This window comes from Acanthaster planci, linkage group LG10 (assembly GCF_054643075.1).
Source record: "Acanthaster planci isolate LZ-2023a linkage group LG10, COTS_SCS, whole genome shotgun sequence".
NCBI classification, from domain to species: domain Eukaryota; kingdom Metazoa; phylum Echinodermata; class Asteroidea; order Valvatida; family Acanthasteridae; genus Acanthaster; species Acanthaster planci.
Window position 1 is genome coordinate 5,811,171 of NC_141786.1, and position 22,388 is coordinate 5,833,558.

At 42.0% G+C, this 22,388-nt stretch overlaps 1 protein-coding gene across 19 annotated transcripts in view; it reads right to left on the reverse strand.

Annotated features, from left to right (window-relative positions):
* LOC110980497 (monocarboxylate transporter 11-like) overlaps positions 1-22,388 on the reverse strand; it is a 29,312-nt gene that overhangs the window by 2,560 nt on the left and 4,364 nt on the right. For 5 of the 19 annotated variants that reach the window (XM_087142341.1, XM_087142339.1, XM_087142340.1 and 2 more), the window contains 5 exons: positions 7,150-7,946; positions 4,095-4,671; positions 2,847-3,195; positions 1,246-1,389; positions 119-955 (listed from right to left, as the gene is read on the reverse strand). In XM_087142341.1, coding sequence (XP_086998467.1) covers positions 119-955; positions 1,246-1,389; positions 2,847-3,048 — 1,183 coding nt within the window. In that variant the 5' untranslated portion in view covers positions 3,049-3,195; positions 4,095-4,671; positions 7,150-7,946. Of the gene's footprint in view, positions 1-118; positions 956-1,245; positions 1,390-2,846; positions 3,196-3,990; positions 4,672-7,149; positions 7,947-16,268; positions 16,436-22,388 lie in introns of those variants that run through there. The other 14 variants (XM_087142346.1, XM_087142350.1, XM_087142344.1 and 11 more) reach the window with 12 other exon arrangements.

The window sequence follows — 22,388 nt, forward strand, 5'->3', positions numbered from 1 at the left end:
GGTGCGAGATTGGTTATTCAGGCGTCTTTCCTGTCAGGAGAACTGTTTGTTTATTTATTTTTTAGATGTCAAAGGAATATTTCTCCCTTAGCCACGTAAGTATTCGATTATTCCTTACCAGGGAGGAATCCTAAAGCGATTTGAATAATAGCGACCAGTAGATCCATCCAACTGAAAGCGGACACCAGTTCTTCGGCTCCCACCAGTTCCCGGGTGTAAATGTCACAAAGTGATGCCTTTGCCCCAAGGGAGCCGTGGAAGATGACGGCGTTGCCAATCATCAACCAATAGGAATGCACCCAGGGAAGCGTCAATAGAGCCGTGCCGCAATTAATCATTGAAATTAGCAAGGCCAGTCGTAGCTTCAGCCAGCCTCGGCCCACCATGGACGCAACAAGAATCCTTAAGACCAGGTTCCCAATCGCTGCGGCCGTGGTGAATGTCACGGCCTCGTACCCTGAGAAACCTTTTGACTCGGCGTAAGGGACAAAGTATATCACCCACAGGGTGCCCACGAAGAGATGGAGGACATAGACATGGGCCGCTATCCAGAACGCAGCGCGGCCGCAAACAGCGCAGCCGAAAATATTCCCCTGAGCCTGAATAGCGTCCTTCAGGATGCGGAGTGGGGATTTCGTCTCATTATCAGAGATATTGGATTCCGATGGCTCCTGTTCACTTGAGATGATTGGTAGGTAGTCGTCCCGCCCCTCTGCTGATAGCGGTGATGGTCTCAGCAGGAAGCCACATACACCAAGATGCATGCTGATAGCCCCAAGCAGTAGCAAGGCGCCTCGCCAGCCGTAGGTGTCTAAAAGCACTTGAGTCAACGGAGCAAAGATCAAGCCCACTCCGTCTCCTGTGGTCGCAATCCCATTCACTGTCGCATAGTTCGTGGTGAAATAACGACCTGTCATGGCTCTCGATAAAATATTGGGGATCACCAAACCAGGCCCTGCACATTAAAACAAAGCCTATGAATAAAAAATACTAGTCAGCACTGAGCTCTGATGCTCAGTTTGATCAAAGTAGGCACACTATGCAATGACCTTAATCACGTCAAAAACTGAAGAAAGTCCCCATGCCAGAAGGAACTTTGGAGGAAGCTTTTGGAGAATGAGCTCCCGCAATTGAGTTCATTTCGAAACAGTCTTCTTGTCAATACACCAGTGACAAGTGAGCAGTAAATCAAGGCTCATCAGTTTACTTGGTGTTAGTTGGAATTAAAAAAAAAGAACTACGTACCAGCAATGAAGCAGAGGACAAGCGTCATCTGGATAGCGCTGGTCGAGAAAGAAGAGACGATAACAGACACCCCAAGGATTAATCCAAAGACTGTGACCACGTTGCGGGTACCAAACAATGCCTCCAATGGCTTGGATAACAGACCTGCATTGGATTTGATGACAACGCTATTAGCACGAGAAGAGTGCATGAGAAACAGTGGAAAATTGTATGCCAAAAGTTTGAAAATCAACACCCTAACGTGTTCACGTAACACTGCGTGTTGTAAGTTTGAATTCCCCAAGCGGTTCCAATTAAAGCAACACCACAAGTTTAATTTCGGAGGGGGGCTTGATTAATCCTTACACATTTAATAGTATAGTATGTAGGTCTGTCCCGGAGCTAACTGGGTGAAATTCAGGCCCATTCCCAATTTAAATCAATAACGTACAGTCTCTGTACACAAAGAAGGTCCTCATAATAATTACAAGATTTTGTGTCATTAATAATTATAGTTCAGATTAAAGCCATTTTGATTCCTTAGTCGGTCCAGACTGTGCATTAAGATTGGGATAGTGAAGGCTATCTAAAACAAGAACCAATCGAATTTCCACCAGCATCCGTCTGTTATCAATCTACCCAGTTAAACTCCTCGTGTAGCAAATCTTTAGATAATTCGTCTTTCTTTTGTTTACACACCTTTTTATACCATTTGCTTGGCACAGGCGCCTAAGGTTTTGGGTAGGTTCATCCTTTGTTGCCAAACAACGCTTGCCTCAAAATGCACTTTTTATGTCGTCGGTATTAAAACTTGGAACGACAATTTTTATGATGGCGTTTAGAAGAGTTATTTATTTTTTGTTTTTTTGTTGTTGCGTGTTTGTTTCTTGGGTTGTTTGTTTGTTTATTTGTTTTTTTGCTACTTACAGCCAGCCATAATATGGTGTACTATAACATGGAGAAACGTCGAAAAAGTAGGCCTAGACACGATTTGATTCGAATGGGCGAGCACGCAGAGCGTTGCGTATCCATTGAAATCACTCCTGGGGCGATTTTGACGGCCGAACACAGCGCACACGCGTGTTACATTAACGGAATCGGTTTTTGTGTCCGTGAAAATGAAATGTTTGTACACGTCGTGCACGCAACGTCCCAACACACACATAATTATGGAAGGGCTACTTGTTTGTAACGCAGACGGAATGCAACAGGTGGAGACACAGACACGAACGGAAGAAACAGTGCATTCCGTCATTCCGCCTAAAACTTGAAACAAATAGAGTCCGAAACACCGTGATTCTTCGCAGAAAATATGCTTTTAGAGATTGACTGTACATTTGTGAAACTACGCGGACGGAACATCGTTCGACGCCGGTCTTGCCAGCATGCGTGTCTATATGGGGACACCACGGCTACGCAACGCAGACAGTCGGCAAAGTTGAACATGGCTCAACTTCACCGATCATTCGTGGGCTGGTTTACGTTTGTCTGCGTTGTCGGCAACACCACCGTTTGACATGTTTTAACATGTCCGCGTTGCGGTTTGCGTTGCTCTCTGGGAACAAGGCTGTATAAGTTCTTGTTAAAACTAGTAAATTTGCCTTTTAAGCGTATGTATGCACCTGCAAAACTGCCAACAGCAGTAATATTTGCAATCAATCCACCGATCATCCACGTGTCTGCTGTGAATTGCTCTTTAAGCGTTGGCAGCATCACCCCTAGACCTTTGAGGAGTCCTGTCCACAGCAGCCAGTCGATATGGACACAGAGGGCGGCATGCCAGCCTCCGTTAGCACAACCTGGGCCGCACTGGACACCCATCATGAAGGTCTGTTTCACGAAATGTGACACCAGCGTGTAATACTACAACATTGATAGGCGTCAGGAGATGGGGCAACGGTAAGCCTTGAAAGAGGAGTGCACCAAGGCGTTTGCTCGATCAGGTTTGCCAGGTAGATATTGTAACCACAACTGTTGGATAAAAAGTTAAAACAGCATCTGTTGGATTAAATTAATTACTGTAACCTGAGTGGTGAAGTGTCGACACTGGTACTTGAACTATTCTGTCCAGCGTGCGGCATACACAGTGCATTAGAGCCATGCAATAGCTCGTTTGATCAAACGGTTAATGCACGTGAGCATTACGCACACTTGTTCTTATTTATAGTGGTGTACACTGAAAATCGGATTTTCTTAATTGTTCAATAATTAGATAGACTGGAAACGATTTACTCGTAAATTATCACTATATATTGAAAGTAAGGAACTGAAAACACAAACTATTACTAACAGGGGGACTGGTTTACATGTTGCTGGTTCGATGACAAGTGTTTTTCAAGCACTGTAGGCCTATAAAAAGTCCAGTGACAATTTCATGCTTCACTTTTTTTGCAACGATGACAGAATTTGTTTGATGAATGGCTGACAATACATGAAATTATTCTTACAACTATAACTATTTTTTGAATTTCTATAAACACCGCTAGGTTTGGGTAAAAAGTACAGCAATTCAGAAACTGAGAAAGCCAGCGGAGAGGGAATAGGTATAATCTTTCCTGTGTACCGCTTAAGGGATGAAACCATTTATGAATGTTGATTTCTTGTAAAATTGACGAGTTTTGAACGACAACTATCACAGTGTCTTTGTTACTGTTAGCACATTTGTTTTAGCGGGACAAGTTTAACTCGTTGTATTAATTGAATTATAGACCGTGGGCCAGAAATCATAGCGTGCAGGTTCGTTGAGAATTTAGAGTTCATACTTACTTTTTGCTCTAATAAATATGAATCAATATTTTGTCCATTGCCATCCGGATGTTTTGCTCTATTAATGTGGTCTCAAAATGCTTAAGTGCTCGTGTTTTGCTCGCCTTTTTCCAACGTGCCAATAGAGGACACTGTCTCCGGCTTCGATCCTTCGTTAGTTCGAGATATGAAATTCCATCGTTGCACCCGGGGACAAGTGGCACTCATAGAAGTGAACATAGCAGCGCCCGTGGGCAACGTGTGTGTTGGCAGTGTTTCCGACAATCAAGAGAAATTTCACAAATTACAGAGACAAGTTGGTGAAAACACATGACATGTTGGAGCAATGGAAACAGTTAGATTGGTAGGTGAGAGGTGTGGCTTTGGTAAACAAAGAAATAGTTATAATCACAGGAGCCAAAACAATTGACAAAACTTTACCGGGCGGTAGGTCACCCACTAGGCCTATGTGTGGTTCCAGTACTCGACAGTCACATATACGTTTACAATCAAGAAGATTTTTGGGGTTCTGTTTTCAAATTGGCTGAAAACTGAACACATGTATTTGCGTAGTTTGGGATCACACATTTAGTGCACGCAAATACGTTACAAACTCAATCATACGTACGTAGCAGAAATGTGACGCAATTGGTTCGTCAGTGTGCCACTTGGGGATGGTATCGTTGCCAGATCTGTGTACAGCTGAAAAAAAGTGAGTGCCAAGTTACGCTTGTTCTACGTTTTAATTCGTTGGAACCTAATTTTCTAAAAAAGCGGAGTCAAACATTGCGCAAGTTCTTATTTATGAACTATTTTTCTGTAAGAAACTCTCCATTAGTAAATCAGCTTGTTACAATACTTATGGCTGAAAAATGGATTTCTCGCGTGGTTACTCTTATATTTGTGAAGAAATGTGGCGATCCGGAACTGGTTTAGCCGACCCAAAACTATGAACCTTCATGTAAGTTAAAAGCTCAGAAATGAAAAATTATTTAGTTGTATTTCCAACACACACGGTGAACTACTGACCACATCTTGCGGGCATTTGGGGATTTGAGGAAATCACTTTCCAAAATTAACACGTGTACAACATACCTGCTTTGAAAAAAAATTATGCCGACTTGTCTTCAATTTAAAAATATAAAAAATGATGTAAATTAGAAAACGAGATTGTAAATATTTTGTTATTTAATAACAAATTGCCAACTCCGAAGCAGCCAAAGCAGAACATGATGTGAACCATTTAACTCAAGTTGCCAAAGGCTCAGAATCTGGCATGATATATCTGCGGTGTTTAGTATTCGAAGGGCTTACATGTATCAAAGCGGTTATGCTACATTTTTTTCAATGTCAATATGCGTCAACTCACATACATAGAGTCCACATTAAGTATCGAGACTTGAAGTACCCTCTAAAGATTAATAAAAGTGGTTAATCTAAGAGAAATAGCAAATTTGCTTCCAGAAAGGTTTTCCGCAATGCATGATGCCTCAATTTTTCTTTGCCATCTACGTGAAAACAAGATCCATGGAAGCCAGGTGGGCAGAGTTTTCCTTCATCCCGACCTCAAAAATGTGTTAGATGGAAATATTTCTTTAGTTAAGTGTTACAAATAGTACCTGTGTCAAATTTAAAAACATTTGACGGACATATATAAAAGCTATGCCCAAAATGCTGTTTGTGATCAAAAAATGGATTGACACCTTCTTGTGCTGGCTTTTGGAGCAGCGTGACAACAGATTGAAAATCGGCACCCTAAAATTAAATTGACCAATGACGCACATTTTCATGTTGCCACTGGAAGTGAGAACGGACCTGTGGTTCTAGTGAAGGTAGAATTTCTGGCCCACATTTTATTACAGATTTTGCCATTTTCTGTCCTGTTTATTTTTTATAAGCTCTGTGTACTCACGCTTGTCCGAGAGCTTGCGAAAAAGTTCACAAGCTTACTTAGGTGGGACTCAAATCCACGACCTGCTTACTAGTACAGACGTCTTAACCCCTCGACCAAAGAGCTTGCCGGCGTCGGTTGGTCAGTCCGAGTCAGATGTAGCAGGGGGAACCACAAACTATTTCGAGATGTACTTTGCGTCGGGAAGATGTTAATTTATTTTACAGGCCTTGCCCAGGTAATAGACGTATGCATCAGTAAACAAGAGGTCCTGGGTTTGAGTCCCACCCAAGTATGCCTGTGATTTTTTTTCGCAAGTTCTCTTACAAGCACTGAGTATACAGAGTTTACCAAAAAATGTATATACGGTAGGCAAGGGCCGGCGACCCGGTTTGAAAAGGCCCCCCCCGGTAAGCTCGCCCTGTTGCAAAAACCCCTTTTTCATACCGACCTGGCTACCGGCCTTATACCCAGCAAGAAATGAGACCAAGGGGTACCCCCCCAACATGTCCAATCCCTATACACATTCCAGACTATTGTTAATTAACACATCCCCCAAGATGTATGAAAGGAATTGCCCAGATTCCTGGGAGACAATGACCAACACAAAGCAGGGGGGTTCTCTCCGTCTCATACCTTGCTGCATATGACCGGCCTGGGATGCTGGACTGGTTGTTGATCTCGAACTTCTCCATTCTGGGGTCTATTGTTTGCAAATACTGGTACATGCATTGTATTCCAGAAGGGACCGGCTTTTGGTTTTTAATCCCTCAGCTCTATACAATGTTTACACTAATCTGCTTAAACCCCTATTCATCTGTGGAAGCGTGGTGGGAGAAGCCTTTCATCAGGGACTTTGAAATGCCAATGTGCAGTCAGGCCTGAGTAGCCTGAATACCGGGCAGGCATTATACAGGGTGGGCTACCGGGGGTCCTTTTCAAACCGGGTCTAAATGGTCGCCGGCCCTAAGGGTAAAACCCGTATTTAAAATTAACGTCTCCTCGACGCAAGGTACATCTTTAGAACAGTTGACGTTAACAATTTTGTACCAATGAGCATTTGCGGTGACATATTAGTACCAAAACCTTCTTGTCAGGTAGAGTTACATTACATTCATAAAACATCTTTTGTGGCGCACTGACATGCGGTTGTCCATAAGTACTTCAACATTCCAACCCCGCACCATAGCCCCCAAACCGTGTTGCACACTATAAACATTGCGAGACAAATGGACAATAACATGGAAATAGATTTGCATGGCACAATTTGTGATGGAAAGTTTACTCACATAAAGGACCGTCAGTGATCGTCAGGCTTGGCATCCACGTTGGTACGCTGATGTAGTCCTCAGCAACGAATCACAACCAACGTCTACCAGATGTATCTATTGCATTACCTTAGATGTGTGTTTCAATATAGCATTGCTAATCTTAAACAAAAAAAATGTACAAGATAAACCATACCCTACAGTGCATCCTATAAATTAGTTCGATCACCAGGCAAACTCGCAAATTAGAAGTATTTAATAATAGGACCTAAGTATACCTTTGTTGAATGTTTGACAGACAGGGAGCGAGTGCATTTGGCATACAGCTACTTTGGGGATATAACAAACCTGTTCACTGAGTCCAGTAGCTTTCGTAATAAGGAGAGTCGACTAGTGTTGCGTTTAGTGTTGCGTTTGTTGAGAAAAATATCAGAGCGATATTTCAAAAAGGGAGCTTATCTTTTGACAGAGACAAACAATTGAATAAGCCGCCTCTGGACAGCTACTTTAAAAATAAATATTCCCATACAGTATCTTGAAATAGTAGTTTTGGGGATGAATCATGTAATTGCACTTTTGCATACTGAATCATCAGTAAGTTGTTTGCCTAAAGTATCCGCAAATTAGCTTAAGTTTGGCCACTTTTCATTGAAAAGTCTTACATCCAAGTGTAGTTTCAGAATCATATACGGCATAACTCCAAATAACTCTAGGATATATACATGGACGATAGACATTTGCTTTGGGGCAAGTTAAACATGAAGCATTTACCCACCGATTAGCTGGGATAGTTTCAGGAATACACAGAGTTGCTCTTCCTGCAATGAAAAAACGACGTTTACTCGACCGGTTAACGTGAATGCTTCATAGTGTGTCCCTTTGGTACGCCGATGGACCCTCCACTAACTGTACATAGTGCCACAGTGGTGAAATCTGCGTATAGCCTCAAGTCAGTCACGGTTTTCGACCACCAACTAACCTTGGGTCAAACTTACGTTTATTGACTGTACCACTGCACCACTGAGCCATGACTGTTTTCAGTAGATTGCGGTGGCGTCACAAAGGAAAAAAAAGTATTGTCTGCGTGTTGCACGCTGCAAGTTATCTCGTTCCGGATCAACCAATTTTGTTGCCGCCATGTTTAATACTTGCACTTCTGTCGTCTCCAATTTTGCTTTCCAAATCTGCAACCCTTACCAACATGCATCTTTGCATCGGCACAACGGCCCCAAAAGGGTTCATTGCGCACTTGTGGGAGTAATTTGCTCTGCGTGAATCAATCAATTTGAAATTTATATTCGGTAACTGTTATACATGTATGTGATTTAAAAGGGAATAAAAGTGCCCTAAAAAGGGTACGAACCTAGCGATGGCAATGAATCGAGTTGAATATCGACTGGTTTTTATAAGCACATTCGTGCACTGTGTACCATTTTCAAAACAAGACATTGAAACAAAATCAAAATAAAGAGAAAACGCGTAGTAACAAATACAAATCAAAAGCTGAAACTTAAAAATGAGTATTGGATTTAATATATCACCCCCTTTACATACCATTTCTTGACGCGCGTCGACGCTGTTGCTTTATAACTGGGTCAGAAATTTATTTTAAAATCACTTCAAGGTCATGCCTTTGGCAGAGTAGACTCTTCACAGCCTCTTAGTTCACTCTCAGTGGTCTTTTATCAAGATAATATGAAGGTAGGAAAATTGAAAAAAAAATAAATCGGTAGAGCAAATTGAAATTGTTAATTACGTGTCACAAGACTTCGATCACCTGGAGAAATAGTGACGACCAGGCGGATCGGAGTGTCATCTTGGTCCAACGAGCAGTTATCACCTATATCCGATTCCCAGGTATCTTTGTTGAGTGGGTTGGAAAAAAACTGCATTGAGTAGCTACAGATGTTGTTGGCATAATGAAAATGTTTTGTGTTTAGTGGCCTAAAACTAAGGTGAATATTTTATTGAAATAAAGATATGGAAATAAATAAACTAAACCTTGCCGGTTTTTGGCCAGCGAAGCACGTATTCATTTTCAATTTAATTGTCAAAAACAACGTAGGAAATGTATAATCGTTACAATTGCTTGGATATAAGCTTGAATATGCCATGTTAGGGTTTGTTCTTCATGTGAGTAGTTGTAAACGATCTCCTCATAACTATGATGACTCTCGTGCTCGTGGTACGTACTGCGCGGAGTGGGGGGGGCGCATAACAAGCCGGTGTTATATCGCCGTTGAAGAGCAACTAATAAGTGACTGACTCAAGATCGACGAGTGTGAATGGCTAAACTTTCTCAGGCATTTATTAGTAGGGCGATGAATGTGCTTAGCCAGTCTTAAACGAAACAGACCGACCAAGCATACCTTTTGAGTCAGTAGAAACAAGTTTTAAAATCACAAGTTTTCCGCATCAATGTTCCCCTCAAGTTTGCACATATCCCTCACAGGCCTGTAGTCAAATTCTAATCTCCTATGGCCTCTTGGCTGGACAAAACCGTTAGTGGGCACAAGGCGTCAACGATTTGCTTACAACGGGTTCCGACCTTGGCAGCAAGCTGTGCCTCACCCTTTGTTAAGCCCAACTCCTTGGGCTCTGCTGTCACTCTATGTCTCCAGGTTGTTTTCGGCCTGCCCTGCTTCCTCTTTACAGGCGCAGTCCATCTGAATTGCCCAAGCCATCTGATCCGTCGATACTTTATCTTCATCACCACTTTTCTCTCTGTTTTCTTGTACAGCCCTTCAGTTGAGATCTTGTTTAGCCAGAAGATGGGATAAAGGCCCCCGAGTCACCGTCTTGCCCTTTACGACTTGCCACCATTCAGCGCCATACAGCACAACAGATTTGACAAAGGTGTTGTACAGTTGGACCTTCGTTCAAATGCTAAACTGCTTGGGCTTCCAAGCTTTGCTTTTATGTCTTTTTGTGCTGAGTTATCCCTTGCAACAATACTTGACAATTATTTGATTTAATAGCAAATATTATCCTGTATTGAGCATAAGACTTTCAGGCATCAGTGATTTGATTGCAGCTGAAAGCTGTTATCATCTTGTATGTTTGAGGGGATTTGAGGAAAGGTCTTCAAGGGTCAAATCATTTGGTGATCCAGAGGAGCCGAAGGAGGATGAATGTATGATGAAACTGTGCCGAGACTTGGGTGTAGGGTTGTCTTATTGTCATGTTTACAGTATGAGCGATGTATGGGACAGATACCAAAGTATGGGTGCTGAAAGGGGTACTTCAATCCCACTAAGATATCTCTCTAGGAGAACAACCTTCAATGAAAAGGTTCAACTTCTGGTTGGACAACAGGCTAGTTACGTACGTACCCTTAAGGCAGGGTTTCTCCTAATATATCCCGGTGAGAAGTCTGGCCTCGTCATTTCCAAGACCTTTACAAAGTCCCGTCATCAAGAAGTGGTGTCTTCAGGTTCAGACTCCACAGATGATGAAGGCACTACGATAAGGATCGCACAAGGCAATATCTTTCAAGAAATGGTTCATGTGGCCCTTAGAATCAAAGAAGATCTACTCGACACCCCTGGGCATTGCAACACCTGGCAAAACCTCGACCCAAAAAGTGTGGATGAGGTAATACCGAACAGCTTATATCTGTTTCTATCCTTTTTGGGGGTACTGATGTGGTGCATTCAGGCACTGAGGAAGACAGCACCATCAAGCGAATTGTTTGCATCATTGCCCAAGATATTGTATTACGTCGGTTCCAATGGACGGAAGTTGACACCGAAGCATGCTGGCTTAGGTCTTGCTCTTCACCAAGCAACCCACTCTGAGACACTTGTTGACTTGTTTCTTGCTGCCAACCATACCATTGGTATTGGCACAGTGCGAAGAACTGACACAACCATGACCCGTAACATTTTTGAGAGGTTCGTCAAGAATGGCAATGTCTACCTCCCAGACAATATCACAAAAGAGAGAATGATCCTCTGCTCCTGTGACAACATTGACGTGTTGGAAGCAACACAAGATGAAAAGAATACATTCCATTGCATACAGATGATGGTATGGCAGAGAGGTCCAGCTCCACAAGAGACTCCATGGTCTCTAGACAGAAAGCGAATCCTGAGGTCAAGAGCGGTCAAACCAAATGCGCTACAAGAGTTCCAAAGACATGATCATGCTGTCCTGTCCTGAAAATGTCCAGCCACGTTGGTCAGGAGTACACCATTGTCACAGCTGACCAGCCACTTTACAGTACAGGCAAGGAACTTGTATTGGCCAATCCGAAGTTTGAAAAAGTAATTTTTCTCCTGGGAGGACTGCATGTTTTCTTCAACTTCTTGAAGGCCATTGGGCAACATATGGAAAATGCTGGTCTTGACAGCCTCTGGGCAGCGTCAGGTGAGCTGAGTATGCTGCCAACACCACAGAAACAAAGTTTGAAGGTAAACCATACTACCGTGCCGTGAGAGGACATCAGCTTGATGTTGCGCAAGTCAAGCAATTCCTTTGTTGTTTGTATTGCCCTCCGGAGCTGTTAATAGTAGATCAGCCTAGACTCCATCTTTTTTGAAAAACCACAGTAGGTGAAGTCTGACAGCAGTAGTACCAGAAGTACTAATGAGGTGTTTTTGTCTTCTCCTTTGAGACTTTAAGGGCCACACCTGTTTTGTCCAGAGTGTAGGATGAGTGAATCGTTGCTGGTCACCTGCCGTCCAGAGCCTATATCCGCCGAAGTTCACTTAACCCCAGGAGGTCCAATCCATATTTCTTCACCTTCCTAATGAGTTGAGATGCTTTTATTGCTTCGTACAGACCTTCCAAGCCCCCAGTTGTATGTAGGTTTTGGGCCCGAGTTGGCTGTCTGTTGTTCGGAAGATACTGGTGAAGGTTTTCACCAGGAGTAGTCATACAGCCATTTGTGTTGTTCCAGTCCACTGCTGGCCCCTGGTCCTTGCATTCGTTGTCGTTTCCGTAACTATATACTTTCCGTGGGGGTGGAATTGTTAATTCCGCACCCAGCCCCTAACTTGGAGACTAGGTGCTCCTTTTAGTCTTGCCTCTACCCTATGACCTGGCCAACCTGGTTGGAACAGCCAGGGCCTATATGCCCCGTTGCTATAGCTCCTAGGGGCCTCTGAGACACACAAGCCTCCTCACCACAAGGTAGCAACAAAAAGGAAGGGAGCTGAAGCAGGAGAAGGCGCTTGTCTAGGCAAAACAGGCTCCTTTGGTGGGAACTTCACATCGCTGTTTTCGAATAACTACAAGAAGCAATCGTTGTAGTCGAATCGCTACAAACAAATGAACACTTACACCACAGTACGTGGCTGTTCAACCAATAACGGGTGCCTCTGTACAAGGTAGATACCGAGATTAGGGCGCGCGTAGTGCAAACTACGTGAGATGTATGTATTGTATGTATAGTTTAAATTAACCCTTTAAGGGCAGGGTGCTGTTCACCTATTTCGCAGTTGGTGGAGGACCCCCCAAAGAATTCGGCTGTGCTACGCTCAATATTTTAGAAACTTCGCAAGCATATCTAAACGCTCCTTATCGTTACAAATGTGACATTTAACCGAATCAAATATATGGTTTTTGTTACAGTCATTTGAAGTTCGTGGCTATCATGGCTACATGCTTGACAATACCCGTGCATGGAGCACCGCAGTAGAAAAAAAATCATATATTTTTTGATGACCCGTCTCGGCAAAAATGCTCAATGTGCGAGAACGTTATATTTGATATATGCAGAAATGGTGTCAAAATGACCTCAAAGCCCTACTCTATTAATTTAAAGAACTTATAGACTTCTAATACTTCTAAACAATGCAGGGTGTCAATATTGTAAAACATGTTTGGGCGGATCCCCGGGTCTTCTTAATTTAGGAAGATAAGTTTTAGTTCTTTAAATTCATAATCATAAATATCTGGGACTTTTTCTATTCCTATTGGTCGAAATACGCCACGTGACTGTGTTTTAACATTCGATAATGCCCACTGAGAAGTGGCAATGCCTGCTGTGTGAATCACGCCCTGCCAAATGGGTACGAATCAGCAAGTCTGATTGGTCAGGAGTCTGTGTGCATGCAACACGCCATGCACGACAAGCTCGTAAAAAGGGGGATTCTATTGGTCCACTTTCATAAGGAATACACCATAAATGGGAGAAGTAATCGGGGAAATTAAAGTAAAATTTTATAACAAAATTGTTGGAAATTCATCACATGTTGACTTCTATTGGCTCTCTGAGAAAATAGCTTTTTCGTGAATGGGAATAAATATGTGTTTGGCCGGTCTTAAACACTTTGCTCAGGAAAACAAACGCTGATAATGTTTTAGTCGCGTCCATTCTCTTGAGTTGGTATTAAACTGACGTTGAAGGCCAGCCAACTTATATTTATTCCCTTCTTCTTATTTTTTTGGGGGGTCATTGCAATGCCCTGATGCAAAGCCAGCTGTGGCTGTTTACGTTACCAGGTATAAATAAAGAGATAGATGAATGATAGGAAGGAATCAATTCGCTACTATACTTAGTAGTGTCATTCAGAAGTACCACACAGCTGCATGAATTCCCAAAGGGATGAACATCTGTTCAACAATTTCAACTTCCATATAAACGTCCCAAACTAGTGAATACAATCAGCCCTGGGCGATGCGGCCATTGATTAATAGCACGCCACGACCCACCCCTGTAACGACGCAGTAGTAAAAAATTCAGGTCCCTCTCTCCCTAAACGTCATCATGCTGCTGTGAAAATACTATAATACCAGTCACAATTGCGGGGTTGCATATCCGCGGGTAATTGCAGTCTATTTTACTTGTGCAGTCCCTAACCCACGTTATTTGTCTTGTTATGTATTCGGACTTTTGTCCCTGGTCCCTGTTACTGCTTATATTTACTTGTATGTGTGTCTTGGTTGTTTTTATATACATGTAAATGTACTTTTTGTTAAACTTTGCTTTGTTTGTTCTGGTGATGGTCAAATAAAATAATAAAAATAATAACAATCCAATCAGCTGTTTACCAGACCCCTAACTCTAACCCCAAGCCTACATGCTCTGATCATAGATGCCCCGCCTACTGATCATGCAACGTGGACTGTACTTCACATCAAAAGGTCAAAGGTCAAAAGGGCCCGGGCATTTTACATTCCAAAGAGATCCAAACAGATCCAGTCACTGCACAAGGCTTAGGCGCGCCCTGGGAATGCTTGTATTTCAACAGGCTGTAATTTACAGTGGTTAGGGCTAGTTTAATAATAATAATAATGATAACGAACACTTATAACGCGTTGGTATCCGCCTTGACGGACGCTCATGGCACAATGCAATCAAGAAAAATAAAGAACAAAAATAATAGGGATCTAGTAAATTAACCAAGAAGTGGGATTTCAAAGCAACTTTGAACTTTGAGATTGAAGGGATAGAACAAATAGTTATACTAAACGGTAGTTCATTCCACAGACGGGACCTGCATTAGAAAAAGATCGATCACGCCCTGGATCCCGAGTACGAGGAACAGAAAGCAAAATGGAAGCGGGAGATATTAAACCCCTAGGTGTATGGTTAACAAGTTGACATTGTATTGGGCCAAGAGTGGAATCATGCAAGCAGTGAAAAAGCATGAACAACTTGTACTAGATTCGGTCAGAAACAGAGAGCAGGTGTAACGGCTGCATAATTGGAGTAAGGTAAGCTCTAGAATTGACAAGAGTCACAATACAGGCAGCATAATTTTGGGGTCTTTGGAATCGAGCAAGCTGATTGTGAGGTAACCGGTAAAGCATCGAATTACAAAAACCAAACGAGACAAGATGAGGGCATGGATCGGCTTCTCCGTCGCTGAGCGGTTCAAGTACCTGCGAATGATGCCTAATTAAATTACGAAGTTAGAACCAGACAGATTTACAAACAGTGGACTGGTTTTTGGATGGTTAACAAAGTGTCTTTTCGATTCGGTTCAAATAGTACAATGCTGAATATCATCAGCGTAGTAGTGGTAACTCGGACATCGTTAGAGCGAACGAGATGCTTTACAGTCTCTGTAGGAACCCTACAGTCTTGAAGCATATTAGTTGCTTGAGGATGAAAAAACTGCTAAATTGTACAAACAATTAAAAGGTTATTAAAAAAATACGAAAAGGTGGCAGGAAATTACTACCATATTGCTTATTAATAAAGGTTAAGCGTACTATTTCGGCCAATGTGAAGCACCTACAACTACATGAGCCCGTCGATAGAACTGAAGAACGACACGCCATCAAATGCATGTACCTTAAAAGGGCTACTGCAAACAGCCCCATTGCAAAGACACGCATGATCTTGGTTCCATACGTGGTACGGATTATTCTAAACATTTTCGAGAAAGTTCGTAATTTTGACGGCAGCTTCGCGTGCGTGACATCCTCTTGGTTCGTCAAAAATGCCGGGTGTTTTGTACTCACTACTGTTATTGCTGGAGGTGTTATGTGTACGTAACCCAGCATTATGTTAATTTAAATTCTGCTTGATACTTTGATGGCTGTAGCACGCTTAGAAACAGCTGTAGACTGAAGTTGCACACCCTACAATGTGTAAACCTTGCAGCAAAAACTGGCTGGCCACCGGTGGCATAGCAGAGGCAATGTACAGTAGGCCATCCTTGTCAGACCAGTGGTACATTTGAGGCAAACCGTGGCAAACCTGCCAGAATGGGAATATGCCAGCAGGTGAGCCTCTGGGGGTTGATCAGTGGTAATAAGATGGTAAACTGTCTCAGCGATGCCAACCTTTCAAAATGTCGCACGATACTGAACTACCTAGCTACTACAACTTCCAACAGAAATTCATTCAAACCCTGTGATTTGATATTTAGTGTAAAAGTCAAGACAGTTTTAAAAGGCCAAAAAAGAGAGACCAAAATAAAAATTCAATCAGCAGAAAATATTTACGGAAATAGGCCTATATTCCCGACCTACTGACCCTATTTTCTAGAGGCGTATAACCAAAAGCAGAGCTATTTTCTTCTTGCACGAACTAATGCGGTGTTTGCTTTACAGTGCTCCCCAGTGTCGTACGATCCAGCGTGGACAATATTATCACGTCAGTTACCTGAGTTGCATAACTAGTGGGCCCTATATAAGCTAATCCACGACGAGACTTAGTAATAATGGCCCATTGGTATATTTACCCTCGAACTCCTGCTCACTTGTTGCCAATGAGCAAAGGAAGTCCACTTTCTCACTTTATAATCAAAGAATCAACTCCTGGAAAGTCGTCCATCTCGGTCAAATTTGGCGCTATCATCTCGTTCAAAACGATAATGCACGTTTTTACCGACAGTGTTGCAGTACTGTACATATGTACGGATGTACATGTAGGCTACTGAGCATGGACGTACACCTAACGTCGCAAATGAAGTGCCACAATGCCTATTCGCCCCAGTTCACCATAGCGTTAATTGAAGTACCACGTTGCTGCATTAATTCCCAAAGGGATAAAACCTATTTATCAAGTTCAACTCGCATGTAAAACATCCCAACCTACTTAATAAATTCAGCTCTGGTTGAAATGTCCACTGATTAAGTAAGAGCAACCACACCCTAGGTCCCCCCCCGGTATAATAAAGCAGTAGTTAAAAACACCCAGGTCATTTGTGTAAGCCAAATGCACCGATGAACGGGTACGAATTTTTTATGTTAGCCAATACAGCCATCAGCACCCTAAACTTCATCATGCTGATGTGAAAATACAATAAGACCAGTCATAATCCACACAGTTGTTGACCTGACCCTAACTCTAACTCTAAGCCTACAAGCTCTGATCGTCAAAGATGTCCCGCCTACCGACCATGCAAAGTGAGCTGTGCTTCACATCCACGTGAATACCTCGGCAAATAGCTATTTTTGGTAGGAAAGGTGAAGGGTGTCCGGATTGTTTACACTCCTATTAGTATAGCAGACACAAGTCTGCACACAAAGAGATCCAGTTACTGCACAAAGCTTTGGCGCGTTCTGGAAATACTGGTCTTTCAAAATACTTGACTCTACATTGGTTAGGGCTAATTTAAAGGGGCTCTACAGCTTAATTGAACAAAAATCTGGTTATTGAAATATACCAAAAGGTGGTAGGAAATTACTACCATATTGCTTATAAAAGGGTTAAAGCATACTATTTCTGCCAAAGTGGAACACCTAAACCTACAAGAGGTCAACGATTGAACTGAACAATGTGACACTCCATCAAATACATGTATCTTAAAGGGACGTGCTATGCAAAGAACTTCAGTGCTAAAACACGTATAATCTCGGTTCCATGCGTGGTACGAATTGTTCTCAACTTTTTTCGAAAAGGTTTGAGATTTTGACGACAATTGGCACGCGTGACATCACCAAAATTCACTAAAAACTGTCTTTCACTTTTATTGCTGGGGGGTGTTATGTGCACGTACGTAGTCCAGCGTTATGTTACTTTAAATTACACTTCGATACTTGAACGGCTGTAACACGCTTTGAACCAGCTCTAAACTGAAGTTAATCATCCTACAACCTGTAAATGGTCCGTGATCGCACAACTGCTGATATAGTTTTCCCCTGATATTAGTCATGGAATAGAATTTTAACAGCATGACAGCAAATACTATACAAGTCCCCAATGCAGTGTTTCTTTATTTAATCGTGTCGAGCACAACCGGATTCATGATTCACCCTTTAACGAATTAACCTGCTGGGACATTTTTGAACGCACCTTAATATGATCAGTTGCCCCCTTGCCACGTAGATGGGCGTAGTGCGTTTCAAATGCAGTTACGTGTACGCACCCGACAGTCGCTTCGTCCCATTTGTGAAGCCACCTTGTTTTGTATATCAGTTATATTTCTGAGGATTAATTTTGCATCACATTTATCTCTGTGGCCTACATTATCAGTCTTTTTTTCATATGTGACCGGCTCCACAAAAATGGGTATTATAGGAATTTCTTTTTTCAAAATGAGTTGCATACAAATTTGAATTGGTTACATTATAAGCTTTAAATTGGTGTAGGTTTGAACCTTGTAGCATTTTTAAATCTGGAGAGAAATTGATTTTTCGATCATATCATACACACTAACAGAATTGCCTTCAGAAAAAAAGCCCCTTAATTGAAACACAGGAAGTGGAAAAAGAAATCAGCTAAGAAGAAAGTCTCTTGATACCCAAAGCAACAGTTAGGTTTCTGGTATAAATTGTGAAAGAACTGATAAAATAGAAGCCAATAAGCCAAGAAGTAGAAAATCACCCTGTGCACATGAAAAGCCTTAGTGTGAATTAGCACAGTGTCCCTTAATACCCTTTTTCATAGAGCGGGTCACATTATGAAAAAGGGATTCAGTTGACCAAAAAATGATTCGATATAGACCATCACCTGTAATAATTATGATTCATAATGATTTTTGTTTCCGACCTTTATGGTGTTTATAAGAATATGAATTTCGAATTTGTAATAAAGAATTGTATAAGATTTTAATGTAAATGTAATGGCCTTTACTCGTGTTTAGAATTCGCTGTTGGCATTAACCCTCCCGTTGATTGATTACATTCTCCACGAGCAGCAACACCAACTGCAGAAGCGAAATTAATCCCAAGATGATAACAGCCACGCCGCAGCTTCAATCTGGTCTGAAAAAGTGCAAGATCGGTTACCCACCGGCGTATCTTGCCAGCAGCACATGGGCGGAAATTCCGGGGGGAGGGGGACACATCCCTCCCATAAATTTGGCTTGGGGGGGACACAATGTCGAATGTCCCCTCCATGTTTTAAGCAAAACAAAATACTACAGGAATGGATGGATCGAGGATTTTCCCGTTTGAGTTTTTATAAATGGAATAAGATAATAAGCACGCATTGTGCACAAAAAAGTGTAAATTGATGCCCCCTCCCCACGATCGAGGAGAGATTTCCACCCATGCGGCAGCAGGAAGCACAATTTTGTTTTTAAGATATAAAAAGTTCTCCCCTTGCCCTTCACATGTTGTGAACGTTACGGCCTCGTACCCGCAGATACCTTAATTGACTCGTGATATGTATATCAGCCACTGGGTGCCCTCGAAGGAATGGCCGGCCCAGACAATAATAATAATAAAGAAATTATAAACTCCCTTAAGCTGTATAACATTCCAAAGCGCCAGTCTGAGGTGGAAAACGAAAACTCAATTTTGTGCTCACGATGAAAAAGATAACGAGAAAAAGTATGTTTTGATGTTGCTGATAATGTTTGATGTCAGGTTCTTGTCTTAAATGATCAGGCAGCGAGTTCCATGAATCCAGCTTAATCGCATGTGGTCAGGCAAAATTACGATTGTAAAGTCTTTTGCAGAGCACTCAAACACCGCTTAGATTAGAAACTAATAGGCCCCAGCAACAACAATTTCCTGGGTTTTTCTGAAAAAAATTAACAAAGTCAAAAAACCTCAGAGAAAATAATCACATTCGTACCCATTTCAATGGCCCTTGCCGCCAAGGCCATTTATGCGCATGCGTGCATAATTATAAATTTATTTTAAGTGAAAAGGTTTATTGGGATCGCCAAACCAGTTGCTGCATATTCAAACGATGCTGAGAAAATTCATTTAAAGTTCATTTCGTTCAAACGCACCGCAACCTGCACGAATCTTGTTTCGGAGGAAACCTACGTGCAGGCGGGACATTTTGGTGAAAGCTTTTAATAACAATACGCCCTTGCAAATCAATCTCTTCGAAGTAACTGCTTATCAATACACCAGTGACCATTGAACAGCCGATCAAGACTGATCAGTTTGAATCGGAATCTAAAGAGAACTACACACCACTGATTAAAGACAGGACAAGGGTTATCTGCACAGCGCAGGTCAGCAGCGTTGGAGTCGAGTCCACCGACAACCTTTGAGGCTTTAGGGTTATAGTAGTCAACTGACCGTCACCTTGTCTTTCTTTCATTGCGAACTCGCATGATCAATACCCCCCAACTCGGGAGCAACTGCTGCTGTAACTAAGTTTAAAAAATGTAAGCAGTAGTAGTAATACAAAAACAATTTCGGCCTTTGAGTGCTGCAATTTCCGCTAAAGCATTTTGAATGTCTAAGAGCACATCACCGTGATGATCCAAGTCAGCGCGCACGTCGCCTAGCATCGCTTCGATATCCGTTTGATCTGTTTGAATTTCAATCAACTTGTCTTTAATTTCGTTGTTCCTGTTTACAAATACATATTTTAAAAATGGCAAGTGATTTAATGACGGTTGGCGGAGCTATAGTAAACGCTCTGGCATCTACGGGTTCAATTTTTTTATTTAGTAGTATATCAAAAAGTAAAGTAGACGAAGAACGTAAAAGACACGACCTTGCGTTTGAACAACTGGTGCAAGCTAGAGAAGACTGGGAACTACATCGCGTTCACATGCTAGACTTTTTAAACGACCGCATGCAAGAAGAGCGCGTGAGTCAGCAGACATTTGTAAACGTCGACGAAGCGTTGCGCACTTATGCCAATTTAAGGGTAAACATGTATTATCTCTGCCTCCGGTACCAGGGTTGTCTGATTTCTGCGTGCCTTCAGCAGACCAGAAAATTCGCGAGTTCATATGGATTATAAGTGGAACTGCTTTACTCGGTTTTCTAGCGTATCGATTTAGTTAGGTTTATTTTAAATGGAAAAGAATTTTCGAAATTATTTTACTGCTCGGAGGGATACTGGAAAGGTAATAGTGCCGTAGACCACTTGCACCAAAAGACAGGCGCAGAAAAATCGACCATGAGACCCTCATTAAAAAACAAGCAATTGGGCAAATTTATTTACCCGCGCCCGATTACATGCCTAGGCCCTACGTGCCTATGTCAAACCAAACGACGCTTATCAATTGGGCGTGCTGTACTTGCCTCGGGATCGAGTAAATCGTAAAATTTAATTACATTTTGGCTGTAGTAGACGTCTTTTCGCGTTGTAAAGACGCAGAGCCGTTAACAAGTAAAACGGCTCAACAGACTTCCAACTTGCTATTAAACAAATTTACAAAATGTCTCCGTTAACTTGGCCTAAATTTATCATGGTAAATTCAGGATCGGAATTCAAAAAGGTTGATGACAAACCACCGAGTCGAAATTCAAGTAGGTGAACCCGGTGTACATAGGTCGCAGGGAAAAGTCAAACGGTTACATCGTACTTTAGCCGATAGGTTATTTGGCCATCAATACGCTCACGAAATGTCAAACGTTGGCATAAAAAACTTTGAATGGTTAAAACGTTGCCGCAAGTCATTAAATCGCTAAACGCAGGAGAACACGGGTTACATTGACAAAGATCCCGCAAACGCCGTCAAATTAGACCGCGTGAAACAAACACCCGCAACGCCCGTGAAAAGCGAAACGCGTGAACTCGCTTCGGGTGTATAAGTTAGATATCTATATCATCCAGGCGAGCAATACTATCCGGGCGAGCAAGAGGGTGGAGCAGTTAAAAGAGCAACTGATCCCCTCTGCTCGCTCGACGTTTATCAAATTGAGAAAGCACGACGCAATTAAAACGAGTAAACGGCAAGCGCGTGAAAACGGGACCCACTTTATATTATTTAATAAACAGCCCAAACGTAGTTTTTAGAGGCAGGAACTTCAAGTGATACCAGAAGACACCGAATTACCACCGGCTGGATAATGCCCGTATGCTAAAGTTTTAATCCCGTCTTATTAAACAAAACGCTTCGTGTCCAACGGCGAAAGACTTAATTTATGTTGCGAAACCGTAAATAGCAGATGTTTATCCGATCTAAAAGGCTGTTGCTTATTAAAGTGTTGCGTTTTTCAAAGACGGTGTTTCTATATACCTTAACTGTTTTTGAGTTACAACTTTTGTAACTCCTTCAGCCTTTTTCAAATTTTCTCGATCGGTTAAAATCGAGTACATTTTCGGTCCAATGCAGATGACTTCCATATTGTTTGACCTCCAAATTCGTCCTTCATCTTGCCAATGACTTTTTATTTTACGGATCGTATAGTTTATGATCCCTTGGATAATTGCTAAAGTCAAGCAATTTCCGCTTTTTGTGCAGGTTCTTGGTTGAATCGCCCGTTTGAATTTGAACGAGTAAACTGCTAGTGTTCTTGTACAATAGACACACGTTTGAACCGAAAAGTGCTTTTAACGTATTATAATAGAAATAGTACATTAACTTTTTGACAAATCTAGTACACTTACTCCGCAGTAGATTGGCTTATTTAGCTTTGTTTTTATCCGATATATTTCGACGAATGAGAGATAGCATTCCTTAAACGGTGCAGTCGCTTTATAATTTGGTTTAATC